We start from the raw sequence: 20338 nt of genomic DNA on the forward strand, positions 1-20338 counted from the left end.
AGATCACAGCTTGCCCCCAGTGATCTGCTCGCCGAGCTTCTTGACTCGGTCTTGGATCACATCCCAGCGAGCAGTCTCGCTCTTCCGACCCACATTGACAACCGACTGGACAGTCGGTGGGATGCCCAAATTCCAGATGTTCTCGCCTGGCTGGTGGTCGTTGCGCCAGGCCTCATTCTCTCCATCGGGGAATACTCGGTCGATCTCAGCAGCCAGTTGTTCTTCGGTCGTGATAAAGGTGCGGGCATTCATGTAAAGAGATTGGAGATCATCCTGCCGTTGTGCATCTTTTTGCGTTTGTCTGGCCTCCATGCGAGCCTTGGATAGAGTGAGACGCTCTTCCCGGTTAGGGTCTGCAAGGACCGAGTGCTTCTGAGCCTTCATGGCCTGCACGACTGACGGTCGCGTCAGACGCTCATCTTCTGGCTCTGGTTGTTGAAGGATGCGCTCTCTTTGGGCTTGATTTTGGATGCTACGGTTGAACATTGTGTCCTCCGCCGCACGTTTCCGCTTGTACAGGTCCCGGAGACCGGCACGGAGGTTTTGTCTCCGCAGGACCGCCATTTTGAGCTTGAAGGCCTGCTTCTCGGCGTCGCCGCTCTTCGGGTTCACCGTTCGCTCGGTCGCGGGTTCGGGTGTCACGGCATCGAGGTACGCTTTCCGCGGCTTGTCTGCGCGGCGGGCCGGGAAGATCTCGCGAGGCACGGGGAGGGTGCCCTTCACGTTCGGCTTGACGGGATTGGACGGTTGAATAGGTCGTGGGATGTCAATGAATTGAGGGGACTCGGGCCCGATCCGACGACTGGAGGTGGTAGCGAAGCCACGGACCTGCACGCTGGCAGTGCGGCTGTTGCGAAGGGCAGACATGCTGCACCTTTTGACAAATCCTTGTCCACCGGAAGGACTTGCAAGAGAAATATCAAGAATGAAAACAGAGAAACCGGCCCGAGGACCGCTGTAATGCCGATCGTAAAGGAGAATGCGCGGATGAAGCAGTTGGGAGAAACAGAAGCGATTTTGCCGTGGTCCGTGCACCACGCTTTCTTGGCGCCCAAAAAAAAATAAGTGTTCCGCCTTTTTTTTTCTTCTCTTCTCTTCGCGCTCTGCCAGTCCTTGTGTTTGGTCACGCCTTCGAAATTTAACTCGAAGGTCAAACTCTTTTATCAGATACCAAATCCCAGGAGACCTCATCATGGGTACCGGAAAGAAGGAGGCTGCTCGTAAAGAGCGCCAGGGAAAAACTGGCGATGGCATGGGGAACGTGAGGACCAAAGGTGAAAACTTCTATCGGTACGTCAACGCTGCAAACTCGATTGCAATGGCTGGAGCTTGGGCTGACTGAATTTCATCTAGCAATGCGAAGAAGGTTAAGCACCTGAATATGTTTAAGGATGGTAAAGCTCAACGCAACGCCTCCGGAAAAATCACCAAGGCTGCCTCCTACCAGTCCACTGATGCCCCAGTCGCTCGCATCGAGCCCAACCGAAAGTGGTTTGGAAACACCCGAGTCATCTCGCAGGAGGCTCTGACGTCGTTCCGCGAGGCTGTCGCCGAGCGTGCGTCCGACCCATACCAGGTGCTGCTGAAGACCAACAAGCTCCCCATGAGCTTGATTCGCGACAATGATGGCGTGAACGGACTGAAGCAACACAAGGCCAAGATGGAGATTGAGAATAATCCCTTCAACGATACCTTCGGCCCCAAGGCCCAAAGAAAGCGTGTCAAACTCGGCGTGGCCTCTTTGGAAGATCTCGCTGGCGAGACTGCGAAGACGCAAGAGTCGTACAATGAGAAACATGATCAGGAAACTTTTGAAGATGGTGCTCCTATCGTCTCTGGTGACGTCGGTGCCATGGAAGATACCATTCTCGGCACCGCCCGAGAGTCCGTTTTCTCCAAGGGCCAGAGCAAGCGCATTTGGAATGAGCTGTACAAGGTTATTGACTCCTCCGATGTGGTGATCCATGTACTGGATGCTCGTGACCCGAACGGTACTCGTTGTCGGAGTGTCGAGAAATACATTCGTGAGGAGGCGCCTCACAAGCATTTGATCTTCGTCTTGAATAAGACTGATCTTGTCCCGACTGGTGTTGCTGTAAGTCTCATTTCCCCATCATTATTGCTTCTCTCATTCTATACACTGCCTTTCTCTGCTCTGCTCGTGCTTTTGTTTCGTTTTGTTGTGAGTTGGCCGTCGGCCGTTCCATTGCTAAGTCAAGGCTTCTTCCTGCGACTCCTGTCGTGCTTTTCTCCCATGGAGGTCTGTCTGTTACAGCTTTGGTAGATTAACACTGGCCCGCGCCGAACTTCTTTCTGAAGCTAGGCTGACTGGTCTTCGTCTTGAAGGCCTGTCGCAAGGGACAGATGTGTTTTGTTTAAGAGTTGAGATCTGCTTCTGCCTTTTTGGTGGCTTCGTAGCAGATCTCTTAGTAACATCCCACACATTTCTATTTTCACCCATGAATCTGTTGGTAACACCTTGCTAACATTGCATCTGACACCAGGCTGCTTGGGTTCGTCATTTATCAAAAGATTATCCGACTCTTGCTTTCCACGCTTCTATCAACAACTCTTTTGGCAAGGGGTCTTTAATCCAGCTCCTTCGTCAGTTCTCATCTCTGCACTCTGACCGCAAGCAAATCTCCGTTGGTCTGATTGGCTACCCCAACACTGGAAAGTCGTCTATCATCAACACTCTTCGAAAGAAGAAGGTTTGCACTGTCGCTCCCATTCCCGGTGAAACTAAGGTGTGGCAATACGTCACCCTGATGAAGAGAATCTATCTCATCGACTGCCCTGGTGTGGTGCCGCCGAACCAGAATGACACAGAAGAGGACATTCTGCTACGTGGTGTCTGCCGTGTGGAGAACGTTGAGAATCCCGAGCAGTACATTCCTGCCATTCTTCGTCGCGTGCAGCCTCGTCACCTGGAGCGCACTTACGGCATTAAGGAGCCAAGTGATGCTATCGACTTCCTGAGTCGCCTGGCTCGCAAGGGTGGCCGATTGCTCAAGGGTGGTGAGCCTGACTTGGACGGTGTCGCCAAAATGGTCATCAATGACTTCCTCCGTGGAAAGACCCCTTGGTTCACCCCGCCTCCCAAGGGAACTGGCGGTGATGACGAGAAGATCGAGGGTCGTGAAGGCCGCCTTGGAGAGATGGGTCGCAAGCGTAAGATTGACGAGACCGAACCCGCCGAAGAGGCCGAGTCCTCGGATTCGCAGCCTGGTGGAGAATTCGAAGGGTTCGACGATGACGATGAGGATGACAATGATTCCATCGCAAACCTAGAGATCAGTGACGTGGAGAGCGGCGAGGAAGACTGAGTAATCGATGCTTAAACGGGCGTCACTAGACAGTTTTGACGCTTTGTCAATACCCCCTCATATGGTGGCTTGCATGCACTCTTGAAAAATTAGAGTATGCCCACCCATCGCCTGCGCTTCAGCAGCAGCACCACCACCGCCTGGACCATCTTGAAAGAAGATCGGTCTCCCAGACAGACTGCAGGACAGGGGTCCAATAGTCTTTCCAGGCCGAACTCGGTCGATTGACATAGCAAGCCTTTGCCGTGTGCAGTTCATGGCCTCACGACTTTGTGGGTGTTCGCGCTCAGTTCCACCACGATCCCGGCATACATAGCAGTTCCAAGGCCCTCTGATGCCGCTTTAGATACCCCCATTTGACCATTGGTCCAATGAAAACCATTCATGTGCCATGTTTGAAGCTGTATACTGTAATTTGGCATTGTAGACCGCAATCCCCTTTCCTTTGTCTATCGCCAAATGCCTCCCGACATGCCGAGGTCTCACCGCCTGCGGCCGTGGGGTTTCACCTCCGTCATCTCTCCAGAGCTCCACGCGACATGTCACATCTGCTCTGACCATTCTCCGAGATGCGTCTGCAGTCATGCCGGAAGACATGTCTATGATCCCCTACCATGGAGGCAGCCGTGATGTTGTACTGTGGGTATCGGTGGACTCTGATCTTGTTCATGAGCTGACCAGTATATAGCCGGCACAATGACTCGGTGGTTGTGTTCGATCGTGACTCCCAACAGCTAGTTCTCCGTAATGCAGCAGACAACCAGGAGCCCGATGTCGAGCTTGCCAACTGCCCTTTTTGCCAGCGACCCATGCGGGAAGGCAGCAGAGGCCGGCATCGTGGAAATGCGGAACCCGAGGGGGAATTCGTCAACCCGAATTACTTCCGCATGCTCAATAACAGCCTGCCCAGCTCCGCCAGCTCCTCCACGCCTCCGTCTCCGCGTCGTCGTCTCGTTCAACCTGCCCTCTCAGACGGCCCTGCCGGCAACGGGCCCCCACGATCCACGCCGTCTCAAGGGATATCGTCTGCCGCGTTCAGTCAGGATTATTTCAAGAAGTTCTTCGTCGAGGAGAGGGTGCTGGGAAAGGGCGGGAAGGGGGTGGTGCTGCTTGTGAAGCATATGCTGGACGGGGTCTCTCTCGGGCACTACGCATGTAAACGTGTGCCCGTGGGTGATGACCACGAATGGTTGGAGAAGGTTCTGGGCGAAGTGCAGCTATTGCAGCACCTTTCGCACCAGAATCTCGTCTCCTACCGGCATGTCTGGTTGGAAAATGCGAAAATCAACATATTCGGGCCCAGTGTGCCCTGTGCCTTCATTCTGCAGCAGTACTGCAACTCGGGTGATCTGCACAACTACATCTGTGGCTCCGTCCAAACTTCTTCCACGGCACAACAGCTAAAGGAGCGCCTTCGCCGAAGATCAAAAGGGGAGCCCGATTTACGAGGGGACACAAAGGGCCCACGCATGCTTCAACTGGATGAGATTTACTCATTTTTCCGGGACATCACCTCTGGCCTACGACATCTCCATATGAATGGATATATCCATCGTGACCTGAAGCCGCACAATTGTCTCCTACACGAGACAAGTGATGGTATTCGAGTTTTGGTGAGCGACTTTGGTGAAGTTCAATCCCAAGATGCAATGCGTAAGTCAACGGGTGCGACAGGAACAGTGTCATACTGCGCGCCTGAGGTTCTTCGCCGAGAATATGCCAATGGTCCATTTGGCAATTTCACCTTCAAATCTGACATTTTCTCACTTGGCATGATTCTCTACTTCCTGTGTTTTGCAGAACTCCCATACGATAGTGCCGACATCATCAATGAGGAAAACGAAGACTTGGACCAGCTGCGTGACGAGATCACCAGCTGGACTGGATTTGATAACGCACGGAGAATGCGACCAGACCTACCAGAGAGGCTCTACCGCTATTTGGAACGATTGCTGTCGGCAGATCCCGATCGACGACCTACGGCGGAGGACGTATTGAGCGGCATCCAGGTCGGTGCCAACACCAGCGAAAACTTTCGATTCAAGAGAGGAAGCTCGGCTAGCCCTGACCTCCCTGGTAGTGCGCGGATCCGACCAGTCGATAGTCCGCAGCCGTCCATGGAGCGCGCTCTTTCGCCCACCAAGAAAATGCTATCCCGTAACTCCGTGGCATATCGGCATGACTCGATGTTTGACGCCGCCGCTTCCCCAGGCAGCTCAACACCCGCCTCAGCTGCACTCTTAGACGGACGCCCGTCTCTCGGTCCGGATCGAGACCTCGTCGTTCGCCCAAGATATACGACTTCACCGCCGACAACCCCAAGCAGACACCATCACAGTGATTCTGCTCATGAACCACACGCCCAACCTGTCAATCACCGACAGCTTCTCCCGCCACCTCCAAGTCGCTTCCCGAATCTGGAGTTCTTGAAGACAACCTCTATCTCCTCGCCAGGGTTGCAGTTCTCCTTGTTTCTCGTTAAATTGGCCACTGTTCTTCATCCCTGCTCTCCGCTAGCCGTGAAGCCCTGGTTTCTCTATCCTCTTATGCTCCTAGCGGCGCTGACTCTTGGATCCCACGATCTCCGTGTGCAAGCTCTGGCCACTTTAATACACATACTTGCCGTGGGAGTCGGACTGCGCTTGGGGGTTTTATGTGCATGGCACAGCGACTCGGCAATCGACGTGTGAGGAATCATTTCTCTCTGCCAGGTCACTCGATTTAATGCATTGATGACTTTTTATGACTATACCGCCATGATACCTCCATTAATGAACAATGAACGTATGGCTTCATGCCAGCTACAAACTCGAAGAAATGGCACAACGCACATACTCGTTTTCACATGCTCCTTGTAGTTATACTAACTACAAAGAGGTTATAGGACATTAGCATGTTCGCCTTCGTTTAGATAAGGCAGCCGCCGTTTATATTTCAAATTTCGTGAGTGAGTTGCGAGTCTCTAATCATCTAGGTACAATACTTATACTACAACAGTGGTCTCTATGCTTCCTGCAAAACTGGCAGATCCATCGGGGACGCATCGACCATAATATGGGACACCTCTCCGAGAGATCCCAACGAGGACAGCCCTTGCTGGAACTTTTCTTGCTTGGATATCTCGGAACGATCCTAACGGTAGGTCAGTACTTTACACATTTTCGGGCATGGTGGAGGTCGATAGACTTACTTCAGCGCTTGCCCACCCGATGATGCCCGCGAAGAGTTCTCCCTCCAAGTTCAAACTCTTGCCATATGTGACAGTTCCTTTGTTCGCTGGTTGCTCAACCAAGAATTCGGACAATCCCTCCCACGCGCGCTCTGCAGCCTTGACACTTTCAGCATCGGAGACTGGGACCCTGATGATCTCCACGACGGGAGCAAGGCCGCACACTTTAGGGCTGACGTTGGTGTTGTAGAGTTGCAGGGCTGGAGGGCCAGTTAAAAGATGCCCGACCATGGCTCGGAATTTGGCGAATTGCTCGCCGTTGAAAAAGGCGTGGAATGAGGCCTCATCCTTCCATTCTGTCACACAGTCAGTGATCGAGACCGCCGGTCATCAGGGATGAGTCTTCTTTGTCAGACGTACCAAATAGCAGAAACTCTTTGTATTCGCCTCGTACGTCTTTGTCGCCCTCGGACAGTACCCAGCCGCGGAATGCATTGAAAAGCCCCGGGTTGGGATCTATCAATTGCTTGCTGAAAGCCGGCCAGTTTCGCTCCACCTCGTCGATCGAGGCTTTGTCCGTTTTCAACGAAGGGAAAATAAGCTCGGTGATAGCCATTTTAAATATGAAAGTCGTGATGACAGAACGTCTTGTTTGGTAGAACTTTGGAATGGTGACTGCGAGCCTGAGTGACTGTCAGAGGAGCAACTGACCCTTTATATATCTGCGAGCTATCTTGGGTATCATAAGCATGGCTGCGGACTTTCCATTGGGGACCTGGACAGGAAGACCAGCATCTGACGCTATGACTGGCTCTACATCTTTGATTTGACGATTCCAACGGCGGCGCTGCTTACCAAATGGCGCTTGCGGACTTTGCGGACTTTGATGCGGAATTCTCAGCCTTGCGATATCGCCCCCGCCAGCTTTGTTCTTTCTCAACGCCAGAACCCCAGCCACACAAAGCCATGTCGTGCCGATCAGGCCCTTATCGCTCCCGTCAGAAATCGTGCGTCGCATGCGCCGAGGGCAAGCGGCGCTGCAACCGCCAAACTCCGCAATGCTCTCGGTGTCTCGCCCGCGGAGTTCGATGCAGCTACGTCGGCGTATCCATGCGCCCCAGCAAGGACGCCAGCATCCCAGAGCCAATTGACTCATATGCCTGGGAGCAGTTCAGTGACCTCTCAGCGCAGTCTCCGCAACTCAGCCCGCTATCGTCCGATCCTCTCAGCGCCCTCGGCGGCCCGGACTGGATGACTATCAACCCGTCCCTCCTTACCTTCCCGCCGTCCCTGTCAGAGACGTTGTATCCAGATGTCGCGTTTCTAGACAAGTGGTCCACCAGTCAGCTGCTGCGGAGTATTAAGGGATTTCCACGCATGTTTGCCCGGCACCGTAGCACGCCTTTCATCCACCCCCGCCTATATGAAACCCACCTCCCCGATGCTATACAAGATGCATTTTCGGTCTCCGCGTCCTATTGCATGAAGTCCGCCGAGACCGAGGACACGGTCTTCCGGATCTTGGAAAGCAAAGCTGCCCAACTGGTCCGGCAGGACTGCCAGACCCTCCCACTGGAAGATCTATTGGCGGCCGTGCAGGCGTTGATGCTTTTCCATACCATGCAATTGTTTGACGGCGATATACGCCAGCGGTCAATCGCGGAACAGAATCTGGACGTTCTCCGGACGTGGACCTTGGAACTGCATATGCGCGCCAGTACTTCCGGACCTGCGGCGACGTGGGAAGCATGGGTCTTCTCGGAAAGCGTGCGGAGAACCGTGATCCTTGCCACGATAATTGATGATATTTACTCGGTGCTGAAAGTCGGCTTTTGCACATCCGTGCCGACGTTACGAATCCTCCCTTTTACTGCTACGACGGGACTGTGGGATGCCTCTTCAAGCAATTCATGGTTGGCCGAGTCACGCCGTTCAGGGTCCAGGATGGTGCTATATGGAGACTTTTCTCAGGATTGGAGGGAAGGCCAGACTGGAGGCAAGTTGGATTCTTTTCAAAAATTGTTACTTACTCCTTGCATGGGCGAGAAGCACAGAGATATTCTAGAGCTAGAAGAATGAGCGTATATGTCGGGGAAGAAAAAATAAACCACATCTCCACTGCTCGGATTCCCAGCCAGCCCGACTTTGCCAGAGGGGTGCCCGTAGGTACTCTAAAGCAAGCACAATACAGACAACGTCCCTAGCCCAGAAGGGATTAGAAGGCCAAGGAATCCGAAGGTGATGCAGCCAGAGAAGCCCCCAAATTGCACTTTATCTTGGAATTGCTTGTGATGGGCCCATACCATTGACTTCTCTGAGAGAAGGGTATGTCCATTGGGATGACATGGCAAGTGCCATGACAAAATGAATTCCGGCTATAGGCCTGCCCCGTTCCAATTCAGAAGTAGAGAATTCATGAGTTCGTCCAATGCAATTTGGATACTTAGTGTTTTATAGTACAGTCTATCATTTCGGTTGGGTATCGGTGATGTGATCGGGCTCGCATGCTGGAAAGAAACAAATGCTGAATGATGGCCAAGCTACCGCATCCGCGCAGCCTTGAATTTGCTGACCCGTGGCTGTTCTTCTGTTTCAATGGGAACCATTTCAGCGTCATTATTCACAAAACCGCCATTATTCTGGATCATGCGGTTCCGAATGTTGTAGAACTCGCTAGCGATCTCACGGCGGTGCATTTCCTCATCCAGCTCATCTGGCTCTGGGGCCCTGGCTGCACCTGGAGCAATGTCTCGCTCAACAAGCTGATCAGCCAGAGTCTTCCCTTGGGGCGGTCGAGGAGTTGATGGGTCAGTGGCGATATCGGCAATTGGAGTGGAGAACGGTTTGGGCTCGTGAGGTGTGGCGGGGAACAAAGTAGGAGGGATTGCTGATGGAACGGTATTTGCTTGCTTTCGGGCCAAACGGGCCTCCGCAAACTTCGAATGTTTGGATGATGTGGAAGTGTTCTTGTCGGCTTCAGCGGTTGGAGGTGCAGATCGAGCACTCTTGAAGCGTGAGACTTTCTTGGGCACACCGGCCGTAGCCGGCTGGGGCTCTTGCGTACGATCAGTGCGCTCAACAATGGCATCTGTGAGCACAGGAACGTCGGGCTGTGGTGGAAGAGATCGCTTCTCGGCCACCGGGGGTTGAGGCTTTGGTGGTTCGGAAGTCGGGGCAATGTCAAGATCATTGGCAAATGCGACACGCTTCTTCGGTTTCTTGCCCTTGGTAGAGTCCCCTGCGGCGCTGTCGGGTTGAGCATCATTTGCCGGAGCAGGCTGCTCAATCTCTTGCTGCACTTCCTCCGGGAACGTTTGTGTATCCTTGCCCATATTCCACATTCCACGAGCATTCAATTTGGCTTCCAATTCCCGCATCTGCTGATGATACTCATCGGACAACACGGTGTGTGACCGACCAAACTCATCTTCCTCTTCCTCCTCTGTCTCAAAGTCGTAGTCTTCGTCGTCGACGGAGAACTCACTTCCATCTTCATCCAGTTCCAGCTCTGCGACAATTGCACCAACTTCATCAATGCCGTATTGAAGCATCTCACGGCGTAACCTGGCTTCTTCTGGGGACTCGTCGACAGCGGTGACTGGTGGCTCCTTGCGGTCCTCTGCTGTGACCAGAGACACGGGGCGAGTCAGGTCCATCTCTTCATCTTGTGACAAGCGGTTCATTTCTGGCGCAGGAGTTGACCGAGTAATAGCTGTGGCTTGATCTGGGAACTGGCTTGTAACAGGCGCACCATTATTCGTTTGGGATGCAGCAGACGGGGTCTTGGAAGTACTCTGGCTTGCTCTGATCTTCTCAGGAATATCCTCCACACCAGCATGTTTCAAGACCTCCAGTAGCTGCGGCGCTTGGTCACCTGGCGTATTTACGGATCTGGAGACCACATTTCCATCGTCATCCAGTTCCTCCAAGATTTCCCGCATAGGGAAGTCCGCACCTCGCTCGGTCGACACTTGATCTTTTGTATCCAACGCACTTAGATCGTCCTCCGCGGAGTGCAGCCTCTTTTCCATAGTCGCAACATTCTGTTTCACATAGTCAATCCGCCGCCCAAGGAGACCGATGACCTGTTCGCGAGACCGCGTCACGCCCTGCTTTCCTAGAATGGTTTGCATTTCTTCCTCGTTGACCAGCGTGCCTCCAAATTCACGGCCCACGCGAAGAAGATCTTCAGTCGAAGCGTCATTGTGCAGTTCACGGATTTCGTCACGGAAGCCGTCGTACTCTGCTTCCCAGGTGCGCCAGTGGTAGAGTGATTTCTGGAGCTGGAGGATGTTGTCTTCGAGGGTCAGACGGCGCTGCTCGAGCGAGTCAAGACTAGGGTTAGGGACCCCCATGATTCACCGACTAGGACGGGTTGCACCAGTCTGGAACGAGCAGGTTCATACCAGCTCAGAGAGTGGAAGATGAAGTGAAAGCGGCGGAGGGGCAAAAAAAAAGCGCAGCACTGCAGCTGGTCCGTGCGCGGTGGGTCTTTATCTCCAGCTTTCGTCGCTGCGTAGATATCCGTCCCTGCAACTCTCACTCCCCCACGCACCACGCTGCCGTCATGGCCTCAAAGACTGGGATTGACCGTCGGGATGACGATGGTAAGTTTGCATCTCGCCATCTGTGGCTCATGATGCTAAGGCTTGCCTTTGTCCAGAGGTCTGCCCTGTGTGCAAGTCCTCGCGCTACCTCAACCCGAACATGCGCTTTTTAATCAACCCGGAGTGCTACCACAAGATGTGCGAGTCATGCGTGGACCGTATATTCTCATCCGGCCCAGCAAACTGCCCGGTGGCCGGCTGCCGTAAGACACTGCGCAAGAACCGATTTCGTCAGCAGACCTTCGAGGATATTGGCGTGGAGCGGGAGGTGGACATTCGGCGGCGCGTAATGAGCATGTACGACACAGATGCTTCCTTTGCAAATTTGACAAGCCCAGCTGAAATGACAATCTATTAGACTCAACCGCCGCGAAGACGAATTCGACTCTAAACGCGCATACGACGACTTCCTCGAGCAGCGCGAAGAGATCATCGCCAACCTCGTTTCCCGCATCGATGTGGCAAAAACCGAAGCACAGCTCCAGAAGTATAAGGCGGAGAACATGCAGTCCATCCGGATAAACCAAGCCCTCGAAGAAGAGGAGGCGTCTTCCTTCCAAACGCGCATGACCTTGGAACAAGAGGAGGCCCGACTCCGACGACAGGCCGTGCGGCAGGAATACGAGAACGAGCGGAGGGAAATCCAAGCCGGACGCGAAGACTTCCTGTCCCGACTAGCAGCGGGCACCACGGCCGATGCCGCAGCTATTGCTCGGGAGGGGCACAAAGTGCTCCTCAAGAAATCGTCGGCCCGGCGCAGCGAGGAGGATCGGATTCGGCAGAAACAAGCTGCTCTGCGTGGATCCGAGACCAAGCAGGCTGGCATGTCTCTCACCACGGCGGATACCGCAGGGACCGCGGCGGACACGGGTCTTATCAAGGGTCTTCGCAAGATCAAGACTCCCGAGCCGGAGAAGCCCTACGATCCTTTCATGGGCCTCGTCCCCGAGAAACGCGACTACTATGTCCTCCAGCAATCTTACCCCTCGCCCTTCCTCGAACGTCTTCGGGCAGATACCAGGGCTGCGGCTGGTGGGTATGATCTGCGGGAGTACTATTCTCGGACTTTGTTAGAGGCATTTGCGGGACTTGGGTGCTTTGTCGAAGATGAAGTTTCTCAGCGCGAGGCTACTTCGGCCTTGGGCAGCTCCAAAGTGGCATCGACAGAGGGTGCAGCGATGGTGGCGGGCGGCGAAGATAAAGCATAATCGTGCATCTTTTGTACATGGTGGGGTTCATAGCATAGCGCTGGCGTCTCAAATTTTAATGTGATCAAAATGGCATCGATTTGATGAAGAAGTGGTTGCTCTGTATTCTGATAGTCTCCTCATTAAAACAGATAACCCAGGATGATGTTTATTTCTCAACTCAAATAGAAATTCTTGGGCCAGTCAGTCCGAGGAGGAAGCCATGAGTCATGGAAACTTGTTACCAAAACCAGTAGCGTCCATTTGAAATGCAAGTAGGGTACAACTAACAATAACGCTCTAATCAAGCTAAGTACGACCCGTGAGCTCCGCAGTGCTCTCAATACCTTCCCAAGGGAGCTCGTCGTCGTCAGTATCTACACGCCCGGTAGACTCAGCCGCCGACATGTTCTCAACGCCAATACTCTGCAAAGTCATCTCCATCTCTTGCTCCGTCATATCCTGCACATTCTTATGGCTCTCCAGTACATCGTAGAGCGAGTAGATCTGATCCGACTTTACGTCGATGTCTCGCAATACGGTTTCAATCTTCTCTATAATACCCTTTCGCTGGCGCTTGCCAAGCGACGCATCCAGCTTGTTGAATGCACTCTGGTAGCCAGCGAGGCGCATCTTCAAGTGAGAGAGTTCATCTTCAAGGACCTTGAGGACGTTCGCAAGAGCGACGGCTGGTGGTTGCGAGGGACGCATGGTGGGTTCTTCGTTGTATGGCGAGGGATTAGGCATTCGCTCAGAAACGGGAACAGGCTTAGGGATCTTGACGGGTTCATGGTTGCAAGGGCCATCGTGAGGAAGCACGTTCTTGCAAACGACGCAGTTGTTTCCGTCGTGCTGGGCAATACTATTCAAGGCTCGCTGGGCGGACTCGGGGAGCCGGGATGGGTTGCTGGCTGCGATCTCCGCACGACTGAGAGTAATGTCTGGAAGAATGAAGGCAGACGTCATGTCTTCGACATTTCGGCGCTTCTTGCCTTGTGCCCTGGAGGCAACTGAGTGGTCTGAATGACGCCTGGGCCGCTCTGCAGTTGGCACAACCAAACTGTTGTCGCCCTCTGTAGTTGCTACTGATCGGGTGGTGATATCACCGGCAGCCGATGCCGGCCGGGGAATGCTGGGCTTGCTTTCTCCTCGCATGGAGGATTTGCGCGCAAGAGGTGCCTTGAGAATGCTCTGGCGGGTGGTGTTCACAGTCTCAGTGGTGGTAGGTTCTTTTGTGGCGCTCGAGCGACGTTGCTTGCGGGACAGCCGCTCTTCCTCCAGAGTCTTCCGCAGACGGGCAATCTCATTCTCCTAAAAGGTGTCAGTTATAATCATGGAGAGAAACGAAGAAAGGCAACTCACATCAATCACACTCAGCAGGGTCAGATCCTGAACATCAGAGGACGCCTTGGATTGCCCAGTGGTCTCGACAGGCCCGCTCGCTTCCTCGACAACAACCCGCTTGATGCGCTGCTTGCTCGTATTGGATTGCTTTCGGGAGCTCTTGTTATCAGAGTGGCGGTGGGGTTCCGCCTTCGCTGATTTCGACGTGGCTACACGTTTCGGCGAAGGCAGGTCGAGGGAGAAAAGTGCCTCGTCCGCGCGCTCCTTCTCCAGTCGAGAAATCTCCTTGTCAACTTGTGTGGAGACCTTCGCGTGAGAGTCATCCCGGCGTCTTGTCCGTGGTTTGGAGCGGGTACTCCTGGAAGTGAGGTCCATAGTGCTGCGGCTGTAGTCCGCGCTGCGCTCTGTGTACATTTGGCTGTCATCAGCCTCGGACGGGCTCACACTGGCGTCTGACTCGACCGTATCCTGTTCGTGGGCTTTCTTTTGCGAGAATCGGGCTAGTTGAGACTTGAGCTCAATGTTCTCCTGTCTTAGTTCCTCATTTTCGGCCTTGAGTTCGCGAGTTTCAAGATAGGCCACCCCCAGCTGGGAGATGGCAGATTCACGTTCTTGGTTGAGGCGCTTCACCGCAGCCTCTTGAACCTGAGCCTTGCGGTCAGCAATATCAAGCTGGTTCTGCAAAGCAATGTTTGCAGCCTCAAGCTCTAGAGCGAAGGGTTAGTGCCAACACACGACACAGGCGTAGAATGCGGACATACTTTGGTTATCATTACTCGGACGCTTCGATCGTCGATCGTCGCCGTCTTCACGGGTGTACTTCTCAGACTGTCGTGACCTGCCAGCTTTGAGAGCTGCATTTTCCTCACGAAAGTTGTCAATCCTTCGCTCCGCATCGGACTTGAACATCTCAAGTTCGGCAACCTTGTCCTGCAAAAGGCGCAGAGAAACGAACAGAGCCTTTTCGTCTTCAGGAATGGGAACCGCATCTAGGGGTATGTGTTCGCGGGTCAACGAGACATCCGTCGCGTCGCGAGGAGGCGAAACAAATCGAGTAGAGCGCATTCTGTGGTTACGAGAGAAAACAGGAGTGCCGTCCTCGTAAACACCAGAGACAAGTTCGGAGATATTGGGGAGGTCGGGAAGAAGGAACGAGTTGCGAGTCATGGTGTCGCCCGTGGTGTGGTTGGCGTTGTGCATGCTGACGGCTGTCTTACGGGGTGTACCTGCCGTATTGCTCCTGCGCAGCTCTTTGGCGTAAGCTTCTCGGGACGCGCGCTCGACCGCGTCCGCGATCTCTTGGGAGTTGTTGGGGTTGCCAAAACGCGTCGAACGTGTCTTGATGTCAATTGGGGCTGGGCGTTCATCACCCAGGACTGAGCCGTCGTAGTTGTCGCGGACTTTGGCGTGCATTTGGGATAAAGTGTGACGCTGGTCTCGCTGGCCTTTAGAGACATGCGGGCTCATGGCGGTCTCTTTCTGTGCCTGGCTGGCTTGGCGCACTTGCGCGTCCTTTCGAAGATTATCACCGACGGCACGGCGAGGATTCTGGCGTGCAGGAGGGTTCTTTCGTGGCGTTGGATACTCGACACGAACGGCGGGCGAGGATGAGCGAATACTATTCTGAAAGCTCATAACGGAGCTCCGCGAATCGTCCAGACGGCGGGCAGGTTTGTTGATGCCGCGCCCCAGCTCCATTGAGAGATCGCTGTTGGCGTCGGACATCCCGTCTGCTTCAACCTCTTCTTCGGAGGTGGGTAACTGCGAGAAATCGGGGAAAGCGCGGTCGAGGGTGGAGGTGTTGATGGCGAAGTCGGGTTCGTCGTGCATCGTGGGAAGCTGGGGACTGCCAAACTCGCGCGTCGATGCTAAGGCTTCGTGTTCTGGATCAAAGTCCGACACCGTAAAGCTGGTGTCTGACAAAGGCATGCTCAAAGTGCTCGCAGGTGAGGTGAATTGGGACTCTCGAGCTTGGCTGAGTCGAAACTGAAGTTGGACGGTTTGTTTTGGCCCGGAATGTTTTGGTCGCGCGTCTCGGCCAATCAGCACGCCCGATCTACACCTCTCATCCAACTGCCAACATGCGAGATGCAACCTGCAGCATTTTTCAGAGCGAGACAAGCAGAGTATGGATTAATAAAGCCTACTGGACGACGTTTTTGCAAGGCGCTGTCCGCCATCGAGTTGATTCTCCGTGATGTCTACATATCCACGTTCCACTGAAATCCCCCCATCCCTAGACCCATATTCCCGATGTATACCACCAGCGGCGACAAACTACCACGGCAGTAAAAGATCCATCCGCCACAAAAACCATAAACGCCTTGCTGAACCGGGAGATCAGAAAGAACTCGGCGGCTCCGCGGACAAAGAAAGAGATGCTAATACAAGTCGTGAATCATGCTCATTAGGTTAGGAGTACAAACGCGCCGACACGCATTATTGCACGTCCGGATGCTCCAGAATCCAGCCATCGGTGGCGGCAGGTTGGCTGGTCTAGTGTGAAACAGAGGTATTTTCTCCAGCGGCTTCTTCTCTCGCTGATGCCACACTCGGCGTCCGCGCGGACTCTCTTGGAGTTGTCTGGCCATCTTCCGACCCCTGCGAGCGCGGATGGGTGGGTGTTACCGGGGAGATGGCGATCGGACTAGCCGCGTCAACATGGATGGATGGCAGCCGTGTCAGTCCCAGGCCCTGAAGTCCTTCATGTCGGCCCGTGACGGGGCTCGAGTAGGCGGGTGCCTCGCCCCAGTCCAACTGTTCGTAATCCGGTGGAGGGGGAATGTTGGTCGCACCGAGGTCACCCTCGTCGGTGTGGGAAAGCGTGTGGGACAGCGTTTGGGAGAGTGGCCGGCTGGATCCACGAGTTGACGTCGGGCCTAGTGCCAGTGGATCAATCTCGGTGGCGCCCGTGTCTGTGGTCATGATCGAGGATGCAAAAGACTGCACGCGGGAGTACATGCTGGGATTGTCCATCAGGGACGGCGACGAGGAAATCACCGCCGCGTCTTGTAACAACGGGTGATTGTCAGAGTCGTGCGAATCGGCGCGAAGACGAGAGCCGTCATGGCGGACGTGACCAAGCTCAGCATAACTCACACTGGAGATGCGCCGTTCACGTTCGCGAGCTTGGTGGTCGGCAACGACGGTTGAGGCGGGGAGGGAAGTATTGCTGGTGCTGGCCTCACGCCGTCGGTTGCTGCGAGCACGAGATTCCGCCGCCAATTCCTCCAGGCGCACAGAATCGCCACGAGCCCGGGCATCCCGTCGTTCCTGGCGGCGCGACTCCCGCTCAGCCAGCTCCTGGCGACGCTGCAGGCGGATTTGATAGAGCGACTCCATCTGCTCTTCCCGACGGGCTTCTTGCTCTTCGGCAGTTTCGGGGAACTCGACAACCATGTCCATCCCACCTCGTTCCCCTTCCCGGGCCACGACCTGTTCGGTCGGTTTAGGGTTGGGCGAGTAAGGTGGCAGAGTGATGATCGAGCGGATCGAGGTTTCGCGCTGGACGCCTGAATTGGAGTTGGGTGTCGTGGTGGTCATCTCGGGACCTGTTCCCCCGGCGCCCCGATATGAGGTGTCCTGGTCTGCATTTCCCGTCGCCTGTGTAGGGACCTGGCCATAGGAGGCACCGCCAGGTCCCCATTGCTTCCATTTGCGTTTCAGGAACTTGCCGGGGATGTACTTCGGTTCGAAGTTCCGCTGGCGGAAGTACCGGGCCAGGAAGAATGCGATCGCGCACAGAGCCAGCACGAAGATGATGACCACGAAGCACTGGAATCGAGTGAGGATCGCGTTAGCTAGCGATTCGCCTTGGGAGGGAAGAGACACGAGTGCAGCCGGAAGGGAGCCAGGCGGGAGTGGGCAGACAACGTACGATGATGAAGATGCTGTTCTTGTGGTCGATCGACCGTTTCTGCGGAATGTACATGGTGGGATGACAGCGGGCAACGAGCCCTAGAGATCTTCGGAAGGCATACAGATTTCAAAAGAGTCGGAGATGTCGGAGGAGACGGAAGCACAAAGGCAACAAAGCCAGCCACCACAGTATTCAGCTCTGGGCACGAGTGGAGTACCGATCTGGCGTATCAGGCCTATTATTAGGCAGAGTGGCCAGTGGAGGATGGCGTGGATCCAGTGGAGGCGGCCTCACCGCGTAAATCCCAGCATCCACCGAGACTGGAGGATTGACTGTCTGACTTGGTTGGAATAATGCACGTCCCCTTGTCGCGTTTTCGTTTCGCACAGGAGATCCGCAATGGCAGAGTGGAGATGGATGATGGAGAGCTGGGACACTGTTGCGATCATCTTCCCCGGGGGCGTGAGACACGTACATGTCTAGGCATCGGCATCATCGGGCGCTCGTGGAGGATTGCACGAGTGGCTCTTCTTTGCACGCTGCAGCTGTTGGCCGCAAGGGTAGGTTGGTGACACAATGCCCTTGCATCCAGGAGAGGCGGTGTTTGTAAATGGTGAGCGAGGAGTCCGGGTGTCTTCCAACTATGGGAAAATGGGGAGTTGCAATCCACAACCGACTGAAATTCTAAATTACACTGACACTAGCGGGTGCTGATATTGAGCACCGTCGCAGGGTGATTCTGCACCGATCGATCCAGACAGAACATGCAGTCGATAATGGACACCACGAATGAGACAGCAATATTGCACCCAGTGCAGTCTTACAGTCTTGCAATTTCATGCATTTCCAGCAGAAACCATGCATCCAGTCTCCCATTCTTGCTGTCCCGATCATCCTAGCTATTTTCCATGCTTCTCGTGCAGGATGATGACTGCGTGCTGCACACCTTTCAAGATTCCCGTCTACCACCACCGCTTCTCCCCTCGACTCTTCAACACCGCCTGCACCGTGGAATATGTGTCAAACAGCCCTGATTCCTGAAAATAGGTCTCATAATGGGCGATCATTTCCATCAATTTCTCCCGGTGACTGTCGGCCAGATCGTGAATCTCCCCCTGATCGGTGGCCAGGTCGTACAGTTCCCATTTGCCCGGCCCACGAGGCGGAGGGAGATATAGCGCCTTCCATTGACCAACACGCACAGCGGCGATCCCGAACTGCTCCCAGCCCACAATATCCTTCTCTGCATCGTACAAAGTGACCTGCTCACCATCCGACGATTGCAACAGTGGCCGCCAGGATTTGCCTCGGACTGGGGCCACTTCTCGCCCACGGAATTCCTGGCCCGGATGCTCAATTCCAGCCAGATCAAGCACGGTGGGAAGGACATCCATGACCGTTGTGAAGGTCCCAGTGACCGTGCCTGGCTGGAGGTTTGTCCCGGCTGGATATCGCACAATGCACGGACAGCGAATGCCACCCTCGGTCGTGTATGACTTGGCGCCGCGATTGGGCGCTGTTGCTGCCGAGGCCCATTGTGGCCCATACCACACGAAGGAGTTGTGGTTGCCCAGATTCTCCAGCGAGTTGTTGTAGTATTTCTGAATCACTTGCTCGAGGGTTGCGCCCGCCAAAACGGGAATGGCCTCGAGGAGCTGGCCCTCGGCGCCGTTGTCCGACATGAACACGACAAAGGTGTTGTCCCATTCTCCCGTAGACTCGAGGTAGTCTCGGACGCGCCCGACGTTTACATCGATCAAATCCACCATGGCGGCGAAGATCTCCATGGCTCGACAGGACTTGCGCTGCTCGTCTTCCGGCAGCTCGGCCCATGGGGTCGTGTTGAGCGTGTGCAAGGGGGCGGGCTCGACATCTGCTGGCACGATGCCCTTTTCTATTAGCCCGCGCAGTCGTCGATCTCGCAGTGCCAACGGCCCGTCATCGTATTTGCCACGATATTTTTGAACGGTCTCCGGTGGTGCCTGTAGAGGCCAGTGTGGTGCAGTGAAGGGGAGATATGCAAAGAACGGCTGCTCCTGTTCTTCCGCCGTTCGTTCCTCCAAGTACCGGATCATATAATCGGTGAACGTATTCGACGAGTAAAAGTCTTTGGGGAGGTCTTTGCTCCCGTCGATGAAGCGGTCATGTTCCATCCACAGTCCCTTGCCATTTAGTATCGCGCGCGGCTTCTCCGTCTCGCCGTAAAGCTGCGGTTCGTGATTGTAATGGTTCCCAGCCCCGGGAAGCGTGGTGAGCACCTTGGTGAATCCTCGCGCTGAGGGACTTAGTTCCTTCTCTAAACCCAGATGCCATTTCCCAGACATCACCGTGAAGTAGCCATTATCTTGCATGATTTCTGGCAACGGCGCGACTCGGAAGTTGAGATAACCTTCGTAGCCCGGACGGTCTTTGAAGATTTCCGGGAAGCGTTTCATTCTCTCTGCCATTCCACCCAGACCGGCAATGTGCGCGTCTGTTCCAGATAGGAGCATTGCCCGCGTAGGAGAGCATGATGCTGCTGTATGAAAGTCGGTCATGCGAAGACCCTCTTGGGCCAACCTGTCGAGGTTGGGAGTGTCAATCTCCGACCCATAGGCGGAAAGATCGCTGAACCCCAAATCGTCGGCGACGATGACTAGAAAGTTGGGCTTTTTGCCGGGGGCCATCTTGCTTCTACTAGGGCTCATTCCAAGAGCAATGATGGTCAGACGACAGGAAGCTAAGCTGGTTCAATTAAACAATCACCATTGACCAGTGACGTGACGACACTAATCCATTCCCGTAACCAGCTGGAAGCACTTCCACGCGTGCCCCCACTTAGCAAGATACCAGTGGGTAGTCTTATG

The 20338-nt window shown here is 54.5% G+C and overlaps 10 protein-coding genes across 10 annotated transcripts; 4 read left to right on the forward strand and 6 right to left on the reverse strand.

Moving 5' to 3' along the window:
• Positions 1-3: 3 nt before the first annotated feature.
• Positions 4-867, reverse strand: N7459_005778 (uncharacterized protein; the record flags this gene model as incomplete). Its single annotated transcript, XM_056944962.1, has 1 exon — positions 4-867. One exon carries the CDS (start codon positions 865-867, stop codon positions 4-6), a length of 864 nt encoding a protein of 287 aa, XP_056799297.1.
• Positions 868-1192: 325 nt separating this feature from the next.
• Positions 1193-3326, forward strand: N7459_005779 (putative GTPase NOG2; the record flags this gene model as incomplete). The annotated part of the gene is made up of 3 exons (XM_056944963.1): positions 1193-1290; positions 1354-2095; positions 2505-3326. The coding sequence occupies 3 exons, from the start codon at positions 1193-1195 to the stop codon at positions 3324-3326; spliced, it is 1662 nt and encodes a 553-aa protein (XP_056799298.1).
• A 583-nt stretch (positions 3327-3909) lies between these two features.
• N7459_005780 (protein kinase IKS1) lies at positions 3910-6016 on the forward strand (the record flags this gene model as incomplete). Its single annotated transcript, XM_056944964.1, has 2 exons — positions 3910-3965; positions 4015-6016. 2 exons carry the CDS (start codon positions 3910-3912, stop codon positions 6014-6016), a joined length of 2058 nt encoding a protein of 685 aa, XP_056799299.1.
• Positions 6017-6329: 313 nt separating this feature from the next.
• N7459_005781 (putative quinol monooxygenase) lies at positions 6330-7111 on the reverse strand (the record flags this gene model as incomplete). The annotated part of the gene is made up of 3 exons (XM_056944965.1): positions 6330-6458; positions 6517-6851; positions 6916-7111. 3 exons carry the CDS (start codon positions 7109-7111, stop codon positions 6330-6332), a joined length of 660 nt encoding a protein of 219 aa, XP_056799300.1.
• Positions 7112-7353: 242 nt separating this feature from the next.
• Positions 7354-8574, forward strand: N7459_005782 (Zn(II)2Cys6 transcription factor domain-containing protein; the record flags this gene model as incomplete). The annotated part of the gene is made up of 1 exon (XM_056944966.1): positions 7354-8574. The coding sequence occupies one exon, from the start codon at positions 7354-7356 to the stop codon at positions 8572-8574; it is 1221 nt and encodes a 406-aa protein (XP_056799301.1).
• Positions 8575-9035: 461 nt separating this feature from the next.
• Positions 9036-10850, reverse strand: N7459_005783 (prefoldin-like protein; the record flags this gene model as incomplete). The annotated part of the gene is made up of 1 exon (XM_056944967.1): positions 9036-10850. The coding sequence occupies one exon, from the start codon at positions 10848-10850 to the stop codon at positions 9036-9038; it is 1815 nt and encodes a 604-aa protein (XP_056799302.1).
• A 292-nt stretch (positions 10851-11142) lies between these two features.
• N7459_005784 (TFIIH/NER complex subunit TFB3) lies at positions 11143-12310 on the forward strand (the record flags this gene model as incomplete). The annotated part of the gene is made up of 2 exons (XM_056944968.1): positions 11143-11399; positions 11461-12310. Coding segments are annotated over 2 exons (1107 nt in total), but the record flags the coding sequence as incomplete, so codon positions are not given.
• A 288-nt stretch (positions 12311-12598) lies between these two features.
• Positions 12599-15562, reverse strand: N7459_005785 (uncharacterized protein; the record flags this gene model as incomplete). The annotated part of the gene is made up of 3 exons (XM_056944969.1): positions 12599-13600; positions 13652-14340; positions 14395-15562. The coding sequence occupies 3 exons, from the start codon at positions 15560-15562 to the stop codon at positions 12599-12601; spliced, it is 2859 nt and encodes a 952-aa protein (XP_056799304.1).
• Positions 15563-16129: 567 nt separating this feature from the next.
• Positions 16130-17564, reverse strand: N7459_005786 (uncharacterized protein; the record flags this gene model as incomplete). Its single annotated transcript, XM_056944970.1, has 2 exons — positions 16130-17407; positions 17511-17564. 2 exons carry the CDS (start codon positions 17562-17564, stop codon positions 16130-16132), a joined length of 1332 nt encoding a protein of 443 aa, XP_056799305.1.
• Positions 17565-18454: 890 nt separating this feature from the next.
• On the reverse strand, positions 18455-20158 carry N7459_005787 (arylsulfatase; the record flags this gene model as incomplete). Its single annotated transcript, XM_056944971.1, has 1 exon — positions 18455-20158. The coding sequence occupies one exon, from the start codon at positions 20156-20158 to the stop codon at positions 18455-18457; it is 1704 nt and encodes a 567-aa protein (XP_056799306.1).
• Between the last annotated feature and the right edge of the window lie 180 nt (positions 20159-20338).

The sequence above is a fragment of the Penicillium hispanicum genome, assembly GCF_028827665.1.
Source record: "Penicillium hispanicum strain IBT 35686 chromosome Unknown utg000005l_segment0_segment0, whole genome shotgun sequence".
Classification (NCBI taxonomy): Eukaryota; Fungi; Ascomycota; class Eurotiomycetes; order Eurotiales; family Aspergillaceae; genus Penicillium; species Penicillium hispanicum.